Genomic DNA, 12,142 nt, shown 5'->3' on the forward strand with positions numbered 1-12,142 from the left:
TTTGGCAAAACAAATATACTTTGTTTTCAAGAATCTGTTTCTGTATCACAGCATGTTATTCCTGTCCACAAACCCCCAAAGAAAACTCTTACAGGTGCCAAGCTATGGGCCTACTAATATGGTTGACAGCTAGCGGGTGTAAATCAGAGACCCAGTGGGAGAGTGGAGGATTGTGGGATCCCATCCCAAAGGGAAGGTAGAGACCTTCCAGTTAAAACGGATGCACTCAGTGGACTGGAAAAGGGTCTCAGAAGGGCAGTCTACACAGGGATTGACAGTTATCCACATTTTATAGATGGGGAAAGTTAGGCACAGAGGTTAAATAGCTTGTCCAAAACACAGTAAAGTCAGTGGATAGATGGAACCCAGGTCTTGACTCCCAGTCTTGGTCCTTATTCACTGGACCAAATGGAGACTATATAGTACAATTAGAGGTATTAGAAACACTTTATCTTACTGTGACTGGTACAACAACGTTGCCAACTGTAAATTCAATCATTAATTTGGATTAGAGCACTCACTGTGAACCTCAGTAGATGTGGCATGTAATGTCAAATTGTAAAGATCCTGCAATCAGATTTGCTTGCATGATTCACCCTCCCTATAGCTGTGTGGGGTCCCATTAACTTCAACGGATTTCTGTGCGGGCACAGGGATCTGTGCTAGCAGATCAGAGTGCAGAATCAGGTCCTTGCTTGGGATCTCTCTCTAGATTTGCATATCATTTTGGTAAACTCTCACAGAAATAAAGTGTTCCAGTTGTGTAATAATTTATGTGAAAAGGGATTAGGAGCAATTCCTTAGGGAGCTAAGACATTTGGGGATCATCCCAACCAGTAAGGGGCTTGGTCATTGCCTGCCTTCTGACCTTGGGGTGCCTTAATGCTCTGCTGTTATGGCTCAGATTTCAAACATAAGCTCCCTAGCTGCTTTTTATCCATTGCATACCAGGACTCTAATTTGCTCATTCTCCCCTTTCCTTCATTATTCCACTTGACACAAAATAAACAAAAGAATACAACAACCTGTGAGCTTGTACTTTGTTCCCTCACTTTTGAATCCACTAGGGTTTGTTCAGCAAGTATTTGGAGAGCGAACCTCAGTTCACTGATACTGGAGTGCAACTCCTGTACCAACTACACTACTGTGACATGCTGGAGATCATCCAAATGAGTAAGGAGCTATGTCACCACCCGCTCTGTACCTTGGGGTGCCTTAAACGCTGTATGACTCAGAACCCTGATATCAGTAGCTAGCCCACCAAGCACAAGGTCTCACCCTGGCTTCCACCAGCTTAGTCACTCCTTGAGGGGTGACTCCAACAGCCCTTGGAGTCCTGAGTCTCCCCAAATCCATCCTCCCCAAGTTCGTAAATACCAGGCACCTGGACCATTCCCATGAAGGCATGAAACAGACCCACTAGTTATCAGTTTACTTTGGCGCACACACGCCATACAGTTTGTACAACAGATCTGCTTGGGGGTTTAAAAAAAAAAAAAGTGGATTTAATAGAAAAACCCCAGATTCAAAGATGAAATAGTAAAGGAAAGCAAACATGGAACAGGTACAGAGAAGGGCTACTAGGATGATCTGAGGAATGGAAAACCTGTCTTATGAAAGAAGACTCAAGGAGCTTGGCTTGTTTAGCCTAACCAAAGAAGGCTGAGGGGAGGTATGATTGCTCTCTATAAATACATCAGAGGAATAAATACTGGAGAGGGAGAGGAATTATTTAAGCTCAGTACCAATGTGGACACAAGAACAAATAGATATAAACTGGCCATCGGGAAGTTTAGACTTGAAATTAGACAAAGGTTTCTAACCATCAGAGGAATGAAGTTCTGGAATAGCCTTCCAAGGAAAGCAGTGGGGGCAAAAGACCTATCTGGCTTTAAGATTACACTCGATAAGTTTATGGAGGAGATGGTATGATGGGATAGTATGATTTTGGCAATTAATTGATCTTTAAATATTCATGGTAAATAGGCCCAATAGCCTGTGATGGGATGTTAGATGGGGTGGGATCTGAGTTACTACAGAGAATTCTTTCCTGGGTATCTGGCTGGTGAATCTTGCCCATATGCTCAGGGTTCAGCTGATCGCCATATTTAAGGTCGGGAAGGAATTTTCCTAGAGGGCAGATTGGAAGAGGCCCCGTGGCGTTTTCGCCTTCCTCTGTAGCATGGGGCACGGGTCACTTGCTGGAGGATTCTCTGCTCCTTGAAGTCTTTAAACCATGATTTGAGGACTTCAATAGCTCAGACATAGGTGAGAGGTTTATCACAGGAGTGGGTGGGTGAGATTCTGTGGCCTGCATTGTGCAGGAGGTCAGACTAGATGATCATAATGGTCCCTTCTGACCTTAATATCTATGAATCTACAAACAAGTTACCCAGCAAACAAACAAAGATGCAGCCTCGCCCTTGGTCTAAGTCAGATACTTCCTGCAGTACAACTACGTCACTCAGAGGTGTGAAAAATCTACACCCCAAGTGACGTAGTTATACTGACCTTATCCTCCTGTGTAGACAGTGCTATGTCAGCAGGAGAGATTCTCCCACCAACATAGCTATTGCCTCTCATGGAGGTGAAGTTACTAAGCTGACGGGAGAGCTCTCTCTGATCGGTTTAGAGCATCTTCACCAGACTCACTGCAGCTGTGCCAATGTAAATTTGTAGCGCAGAAGTGCCTTAGACTTTACACTTCCATCTTCAATGAAATCCCTTTTCTCATACAAGTTACCTATTGCCTTTGAACAGTTTCCGAGCATACACCCTAGATTTGGGGGGCATTAGCATCCACAGACTGCTTCCCACCTAAAGACGGTCCCTCGGTTGCCTTTCACTTCCAACCCCTTCCGTTTTAAAAGGGTTTGTAGGGTTTTCTTTTTCTTCAATCACTACAGATATTCAAAGTGGGAAAATACCCACTTGTCTCAATGACTTTCTATTAACTTTAATGGCCCATCTTTGTCTTCTCGTGGATTGTGCAATGGTTACTTGAGTCTGGCTTGGGAGGTGCCTCTCCCTGTCTGATTGCTCGCTGTCCGGCTGGGAGGTGGAGCTGAAGTTTATTTGACATTTTTGTCTAATATATCATCATCATACACAATCAGCTGATTCAACAGCTTATTCTTTAGGGTTCAGCCCCCCTGTTCTCCTCTTGGTGTGTCTGGTTGCTGATTGTCACATGTGCAATTTATTTTCAGCTAATATCCTAATTCTGCTTGATTGTATCTACTACAAATAGAAAAAAAAAATTACAATTCTAACATTATGAGATACATTAATCTTGTCAGAATTTCTGCCTAAATTTCAAGTGACTCCTTCAGAACAATTTTACAAACACTTCATGGTAGTTTTGAAAAAAGAAAGACGAGGACAATTTAAAAATTGTATAGAAGTTAAAAAAAATTAACATACCTCTTTCAAAAGCGCTACAAGGGGTGTCATGATATCTTTAGTCACCATGTCATCACAAACTTCAAATCCTCCACAAGCACTGAGATTTCTGGAACAAGTTAAATGTCTTGGATCACATATTATAAAGTTACCTGCTTTGAATATTTCAAAGATGGTATATTAAATATTTCTATAGTAACAGATTTAGAGGTTATGACAGGTTTTTGCCTTATTTTTTTTTTTAAGTAACATTTAATTACTAAGGTGATACTGCATGAATCACCTGCTTTTAGTCTCTTACATTTCTTAATCTAAAAATATATAAAACTCAGTTTAAGAAAAAAAAAAAAAAGACCTTTGTAGATAGCATAGCAATGAGCCAAAGCCACGGAAGCAAGTCTCAGAGGCCAAGGTAACTGACTCAGGCTTGTGCTACAGGGCTAATAATAGCCGTGTAGATGTTCAGGCTCAGGCTGGAGCCTGGGCTTTGGGACCTGGTGAGGAGAAAGGGTCTCAGAGCCCAGGCCCCAACCCCAAGCCCAAATGTCTACACTGCTATTTTTAGTCCTGTAGCACAAACCCAAGTCAGCTGACCTGGGCTTTCAGACTCTGACATGAGTCTCTTCCCCCCCCGCCCCGGCGTAGATGTACCCTGAGCCTACTTTTATTCCTACTAAAATATGGCAAGATTTCATTTGGGAAACATAGCCCCAAGCCCTTCCTTCTGATATCCTGGAAGCTAATCTTTAAAGCATGCGTGTGCAAAATATTTACAGGAAACTGTTACTAAACACATTTCTAAAGGAAACACTAACACTGACATTATATTTCTGTGCAAATAAAAAAAACAACAACAGTAGGTCTAGGTGCAGTACAGTTAGTCCCATAAAATTTTGCCCCTTAGTATTTCTTTCTATTACAGAGATGGAAAACAACAAATGACAAGAAGTAGGAACCAGAGTAGCAACAACTGCTAAGGTAAGCTGTGATCTTGCAACAAGACTCTTGTGGAGCTTTACTGAAGGCAATCAGCATCTGTCCATATGAATCTCATTGTGAGATCAGGACTGTAGGCATTCATACATCAAGACTTTTCTGATTAGAACAATATATATAATAGGGTTAAAGTAAAAAATCCCAAAGATGACAATATTCAAGGTTGTTTCCTTGTATCTGAAACTCCTCTTCTCTACTGTACCAACAGTAACTCCTTCTTCTACAATACATTATTAAAAATCACTTACCGGAGAGCTCCAGCAGCTGTCTCACGAACAGCTAAACTTTGATCAAGCAACATGGGACCCAAACACCGGACTACATCTCTCTGCAGAAAGGCTGGGATTGCATGCTTCTGCTGCAACATTTTGGAAATGTTGGCACAGGCAAACTCTCTTACATCAGCACTTGGATGCTGCAGCTGAGGAGATACAACAAAGGAGATTAGAAAGTTACACTGTAGCAAGAGACAAAACCTGTCATTTCCCCCACCCCCATACTGCACTGTCTTCCCCCTCGTTATCATGTTTTCTTATTTCTGTAAAGGAAGAAGACTTAACAAATTTTAAAAGAAATAAACACTTTTAAAAATCAAAAGATCTTCACCTAGATTTTAAACTCTGAAACGCAAAAATCTTATCAAAAGAAAAATGAGCATACAAGAGAAAAGGGAAGCAATGATTTGTTCAATCAGTTCAAGTAATCACAGACTACCAAAAGTCTGATTATGGAAAAACAGATTTGATTACCCACACTCATAACATGTCTACATGAGCTTTAAGTACAATCCTCTTCAATGACACTAGTGAAAAGTGAAGGGTTATGATGGGTGAGTGGCTACATCTATTTTGGGGTCTTTTTTAATGTTTGTTCTCTTGATATTGCCAAGTCCTTGACAATCTCCTCTCCCAGTCTGCAGGCGAAAGCTCTGCTCAGGTAGACTCAAATTTTCACAGGGTTTACGGCCTGCGGGGCCAACAAACAGCTGTTTCAAAGAGCAGGAGCAGCAGAGAAGTGGAAAGAGGCAGAAGACGCTCAGCTGTGCCACGCACCAAAGACTGGCCAGTACTGTTGCCCCTGCCCTCTCCAGTAAACATACTAGTTCCCCAGGGCAGGGCTTCTGCTTGCAAACAGGAAGAACATAGAGGAGTGGGTTGGTCAGGGGGCTTTACATGTCAAAGACTAAACTACACTATTTTTCTTTTAAAGGGAGAGCAAGTTCAGCCATTTACTCTGCATGACCCTCCCTTTTATGAAAAGCAACAGTCAGGGTGAAAAAAGAGTGAGTCAAACTTCAGATGTTCAGTTGCCTCCTCATTCCCTCCTCAAGAATGGTACCAAGACTTAAGAGAAGAGCTGAGATATATGTGGCAAAACAGGTGCCTGGTGAGATGAAGGCACCTGGAAGTTTGCCAGTGGAGGAAGGCAGGGTGGTATGGTTATGTATTAGACTCAGACTTTAAGGTCAGAATGAACCATCATGATCATCCAATCTGACCTCCTGCACATTGCAGGTCACAGAACCTCACCTGCTCACCCCTGTAATAGACCCATAAGCTCTGGCTGAGTTACTGAAGTCCACAAATCATGGTTTAAAGACTTTCAAGTTACAGAGAATCCACCCTTTACACTTATTTAAATCTGCAAGTGACCTGTGCCTCATGCTGCAGAGGAAAGCGAAAAAAAAATAGGGTCTCTGTGAATCTGACCTGCGAGCAAATTCCTTTCCAACCCCAAATATGGCGATCAGTTAGACGCACCAGCCAGACACCTAGGCAAGAATTAACCGTAGTAACTCGGAGTCCTCCCTACCTAGTTTCCCACCGCCAGCCACTAGAGACATCTGCTACTAGCAGTCACAAATCAGCTACATGCCACTGATGGCAATCTTATCATACAATCACCTCCACAAACTTACCAAGCTCAGTCTTTATATGTTTTTTGCCCCCATTACTACCCTTGGGAGGCCATTCCACAACTTTACTTCTCTGATGGTTAGAAACCTTCCTTTAATTCCAAACCTAAACTTGTTGGTAGCCAGTTTGTATCCCTTTGTTCTTGTCTCAACATTGGCACTTAAATAACTCCTCCCCCTCCATAGTATTTATCCCTCTGATGTATTTATAGAGCACAATCATATCTCCTATCAGCCTTCTTCTGATTAAGCTAAACAAGCCAAGCTCTTTGAGTCTCCTCTCAGAAAGTAAGTTTTCCATTCCGCTGATCATCTTAGTAGTCCTTCTCTGCACCTGTTCCAGTTTGAATTCATCTTTCTTAAAAATGGGAGATCCAAACAGCACACAGTATTCCAGATGAGGTATCACCAGTGCCTTGTATAATGGGACTAAACACTTTTCTGTCTCTACTGGAAAAACATTGCCTGGTGCATCTTAGGAGCCTTTTTTCAGAGCTGCATCGCACTGGCAGCTCATAGTCATCCTATGATCAACCAATACACCCAGGTCTTTCTCCTCCTCTGTCGCTTCCAACTGATAAGGCCCTAGCTTATAGCAAAAAATCTTATTGTTAGTCCCTAAGTGCATGACTTGCACTTTGCATTATTAAATTTCATCTCATTTCTGTTACTCCAGTTTTCAAGGTCATCCAGATCTTCTTGTCTGATATCCCAATCCTCCACCGTACTGGCAATACCTCCCAAGTTTGTGTCATCTGCAAATTTTAACAACACACTCCCTCCTTTTGTACCAAAGTTATTAATAAAAATGTTAAATACGATAGGTCTCAAAACCGATCCCTGAAGAACTCTACTAGTAATCTTTCTCCAGCCTGACAGTTCACCTTTCAGTATGACCAACTGTAGTCTTCCCTTTAACCAGTTCCTTATCCACCTTTCAGTTCTCATATTAATCCTCATCTTCTCCAATTTAACTAATAATGTCCCATATGAAACCATATCAAATGCTTTACTGAAATCCAGGTAGATTAGATCAACTGATTTTTTAGACAAAGGAAATGCAGTAATCTTCTCAAAAAAGGAGATCAGATTGGTCTGGCACAATCTACCTTTCATAAAACTAAGTTGCATCTAATCTCAATTACTGTTTACCTCTACGTCCTTAACTACTCTCTCTTTCAAAATTTGTTCCAAAACCTTGCATACAATTGAGGTCAAACTAACAGGACTGTGGTTTCCCAAATCACATCTTTTCCCCCCCTTCCTGTTGTTGGTTTTGTTTTCATTTCCCCACCCCCCTTCCCTTAATTTGTAGAAGAAGTTAAGTTCCCTTAACTCTACAAAGAGCCACCTGCCATGGGAGGACAATGATGGGTTGCCAATACCACTGCTAGATCTTCCTCTACCTGCAGCTGTGGGGCCCTCGCCAGACAGACAAACTGACCCTAGAGACTTCATACCCTGGAGACTTGCTGAGAATGCAACTTGCACATTCCCACCTGCTGTGAGAGGTGTCTATTGGTTGAGTCTTTCAGGAAGCAAGTAAGAGAGCTGCAGGATGAGGCAGCTTGTCTGCATAGCATCCAAGAGCATGAGGACTTGATTGACAGAATGCATATGAAAACATCTGAGATGGAGAATGCTAGCCAACTACAGACAACGACTGCACCAGAGAAGAACTGGCTACTCTATGGCCACCTCAGACCATAGACTGTGCTCCACCCTCAACCCAGCTCCCCCATTCATCAAGGTAAAGTACTGGTATGCCGTACCAGCTACAGGAGGTGAGGAGCAGACCTCAATGGCTGAGGAGCTGCCAGCTACCCCCAAACGGGGAGGCTCACAACCACCGCACCCAAGAGGAGGCAGCGTAGGGTGCTGGTAGTCAGGGACTCTTCTGAGGGAGACAGAGGTATCCAACTGCAGACCTGACATGATGTCCTGAGAGGTGTGCTGCCTGCCTAGAGCTTGCATCTGAGACATTACAGAAAGGCTGCTGAGGCTCATCTGTCCCTCTGACCACTACTCCATGCCGCTCATCCACATGGCCACCAATGATACTGACAGGTAGAACCATGAAAAGTTCAACTGACTACAGGGCTCTGGGAGGGAGGGTGAAGGAATCAGAAGTGCAGGCTGTATTTTCGTCTGTCCTCCGGTTGAGGGTAAGAGAGGAACATGCACATCCTGGAGATGAATCGATGGCTTCACAGATGGTGTTAACAGGAGGGCTTTGGCTTCCTCGACCATAGGATGCTGTTCTGGGAAGAAGGTCTGCTGGGAAGAGATGGGGTCCACCTGACCAAGAAGGGAAAGACCATCTTCAAGCACCAACTTGCCAATCTAGCAAGGAGGGTTTTAAACTACACTCAAAAGGGGCAGGTGACAAAAGCTTCTTTTAATTTTTTCATGGTTTGTGTGTATAAAAACATCTTCTGTATTTTCCACAGTATGCATCCGATGAAGTGAGCTGTAGCTCATGAAAGCTTATGCTCAAATAAATTGGTTAGTCTCTAAGGTGCCACAAGTACTCCTTTTCTTTTTACAAATACAGACTAACACGGCTGTTACTCTAAAAGCTCACAGGTAAGCATAAAAAAAATGACCTTAACAGAGCACTAGTTGTTGGGGGGGAGGGGGAGGGAGAGAGACGGAAAATTACAATAGGGTCATAGGAGCAACAAGAGGGAAATTAGTGGGGAAATCTGCTCAACATCTTAGATATCTATACACAAATTCAAGAGGTATGGAAAATAAACAGGAAGAAGTGGAAATATGAGTTCACAAGCTAAATTATGCCTTAGTTGGCATCACTGAGACTTGGTGGGATAAATCTCATGAGGGGAATACTGGTATAGAAGGGTATAGCTTGTTCAGGAAAGACAAGCAGGGTAAAGAGGGAGGAGGTATTGCGTTATACATCAAGAATATATATACTTGTTCTGAGTTCCAGGGGGTGAGAGACAGACCAGTGGAAAGTAATATAAGGAAAGATAAAATGGACAACAAATAGGGGTGATGTCATGGGAGGGGCTACTACCGCCCACCAAATCAAGAAGAGGAGGTGAATGAGGTACTTCTACACCAAATAACAGAAATATCCAGTACACAAGACCTGGTAATAATGGATTAACAGAAATATCCAGTACGAAAGTTTCAGAACCACTGGTGTAGATTTACTTGGTTCTGCCTCTGACTGGACTTGACTTCTCAATACACTTGTATGATTCTATACTGACCAGATGACACCCCACCACTTGGTATGTGACAACAACCTGTGCATTTCTCTATCACAGAAGGTACAGCCCACATTGTAGCTCCTTTCCCTCTGAAAAGATGTTGCAGGGAGGGGAAAAAAAGTCCATCTCCCTGTATGGCTAGCATACACATCCCGGGTGGGAAACTGGCTAGCTACTGCACACCACAAATCAAGCCTGAGCCAGGTGCAGAGTGCAGCCGCTTCCGGCACAGACACCACAGGTCCCCTCCCAGATTCCGGGGAGGGTAAAACCAGGCTCAAACAACCCCTACCCATCAATCTGCCCGTGCCTGCACGGCTCAAAGCATGCCACTGAAGCCACACACAGGCCTTCTCCTCCTCCATGACACACGTGGGCGGGGGGCCCCGGCCCACAAAAGGAGAGGCCCCCTTGCTGGGACAGCTGCTTGCACAGCACTGGCCGAGTGGGGGGGGTGGGAGGGGGGGGAGCAGCAGGGCTCCAGCCTATGCCCAGCCCCCCCCCAGACCGACTTGCGGGGAGGAAGGGGAGGAGCTGCTTTCGCTTACTTTCTCCAGCAGCTCAGCGGCCGAGGAGCCTCCATCGCCGTCTTCCCCGGCCGGCCCCTCCCCGCTAGCGGCCTGCTGCGGGCCGGCTGGGGAGAACGGGGCTCTCCGAAACCTCCTGGCTTTGCTCTTGCCCATGGTGTCCGCCCGCGGGCGGCGACGCGGCGACCCTGCCCTGCCGGGCCGCAGGAGAACGCAGAGCCCCCACGTGTGCGGCCGCAGCCCGGCCGGCCCTGACCCTGGCGCAGGCGCGGAGAAGAAGGAGCGGCTGGTTGCCGATCCGCTAGGGGGCGCTACGCCGGCCAGGCAGCGTACGCCGTGGCGTACAATAGCGCCCTGGGCTGTGCGCAAGTGCGCAGCTTCCCGCCGGCTCCCCGGGCCGGTAGCAGGACACCCAGGGCACGGGCAGCGCCCCTTGCCTTTTGAGAGACTCGGCCCTGCCGGGCTGCTGCTTTACCAGGATAGAAAGAAGGAAGGAAGCTAAACCCTCCACTCCTTCCTTCCGAGGCTGCCCCTGCGACATTTTCCACAGGTGGGAAGAGACGGGCAGGGGTGTTTGTCTTAAAGCTCCCCCTCCTAGAGTCACAGCTTATGAGGCTTTTCCCTGGTGGACATAGCGCTGTCCACACCAGTGCTTCTGGTGGTGTAACTTATGTCACTTAAGGGGGTGTCTATTTCACACACCTGAGGGACATAAGTTATACTGACAAAAGTGCTAGTGTAGACGTCGCCTATGTCTGCCTCAAATACCCTTAGGCTATGCGTTCACTACCGCGGGATGGACGCTCTGGTGAGCGGTGCACCGGGGGTTGATTTAGCGGGTCTTCAGAGTGCTTTCCGCTCAACCCCGGTACTCCATTGGGAAGGAGAGGAGCAAGGTAAGTAGACAGGAGAGCATCTACCATGGACCTAGGGCAATATAGACCCCACAGTAAGTTGACATAAGCTACCTGGGCTCCAGCTACATTGTTCGCATAGCTGGAGTTGCGTAACTTAGGTTGACTTACTGCAGTAGTGTCCACATAGCCAAAGGAATAGTCTTTGTTCTAGGTTTCTACAAACCCCACGTTTTACTCAATGACTAGGGGCTCCTAGGCTCTCCACTAGATACAAATAAATAACAAAACATCTTCTGAATCTACTACTATACCCTATCAACTGGAGTAAACTGCATCTCATTTGTTCACAGCTGGACAGCATAAGTGATTAATGGAGATGGATACTTCTGCACAACTAGAAAAGGAGTACTTGTGGCATCGGATACATCCGATGAAGTGAGCTGTAGCTCACGAAAGCTCATGCTCAAATAAATTGGTTAGTCTCTAAGGTGCCACAAGTACCTTTTCTTTTTGCGAATACAGACTAACATGGCTGTTACTCTGAATTCTGCACAACTGTGATGTTTCATTCAGTGGACAAGTTTGCTACATAATACAGCTACAAAACATGCACATAAACCGCTGCAATATCAGATACAAATTGTTTGGATGCTTTTTTTTAAATCTGTCCCTAACAGCTGCATATTTACTACGGGCTGTTATAGAGTAATCGAGACCAGGGCAGGACTTAAAGGAAGGGTGTAGGTTTTAAAACTTTGTACAACAGCAGCAAAGGCAGATTAGATTGTTAAAGTAAATACTTTTGAATTATTGTCCTTATGTTGTATCCAACCCTGGAACCACAGAGTGGAGCAGCACACAATAGGAAATAAAAACATCCAGATTCCGACAGAAAGTAGGCAGATTCTTTCTAAATTATCCAGAGCTATTATCCTTGCCTTTTACATGTGGCACACTGGTTTTAGTTTTTGCAGCCTTAATATTTTTCCATTTTATAGTTTGCAACCATGTTTGAAAGTTATCTCCCATAGTTATATACAGTGTTGGTGTAGCCGGGTTGGTCCCAGGATATTAGAGACAAAAGGTGGGGGAGAGGTAACATCTTTTATTGGACCAACTTCTATTGGTGAGAGAGACAAGCTTTCGAGCTTACACAGAGCTCTTCCTCAGGTCTGGTTTACACTACAGACCTATACTGGTATAACT

At 44.8% G+C, this 12,142-nt stretch overlaps 1 protein-coding gene across 3 annotated transcripts in view; it reads right to left on the reverse strand.

Annotated features, from left to right (window-relative positions):
• Positions 1-12,142, reverse strand: part of HEATR3 (HEAT repeat containing 3) — a 40,115-nt gene that overhangs the window by 24,426 nt on the left and 3,547 nt on the right. For 2 of the 3 annotated variants that reach the window (XM_084644478.1, XM_084644477.1), the window contains exons 1-3: positions 10,101-10,342; positions 4,647-4,819; positions 3,424-3,511 (exon numbers count right to left, since the gene is read on the reverse strand). In XM_084644478.1, coding sequence (XP_084500604.1) covers positions 3,424-3,511; positions 4,647-4,819; positions 10,101-10,235 — 396 coding nt within the window. In that variant the 5' untranslated portion in view covers positions 10,236-10,342. Of the gene's footprint in view, positions 1-3,423; positions 3,512-4,646; positions 4,820-10,100; positions 10,343-12,142 lie in introns of those variants that run through there. The other variant, XM_084644479.1, reaches the window with a different exon arrangement.

Source organism: Lepidochelys olivacea, assembly GCF_965140295.1.
Source record: "Lepidochelys olivacea isolate rLepOli2 genome assembly, chromosome: 12".
NCBI classification, from domain to species: domain Eukaryota; kingdom Metazoa; phylum Chordata; order Testudines; family Cheloniidae; genus Lepidochelys; species Lepidochelys olivacea.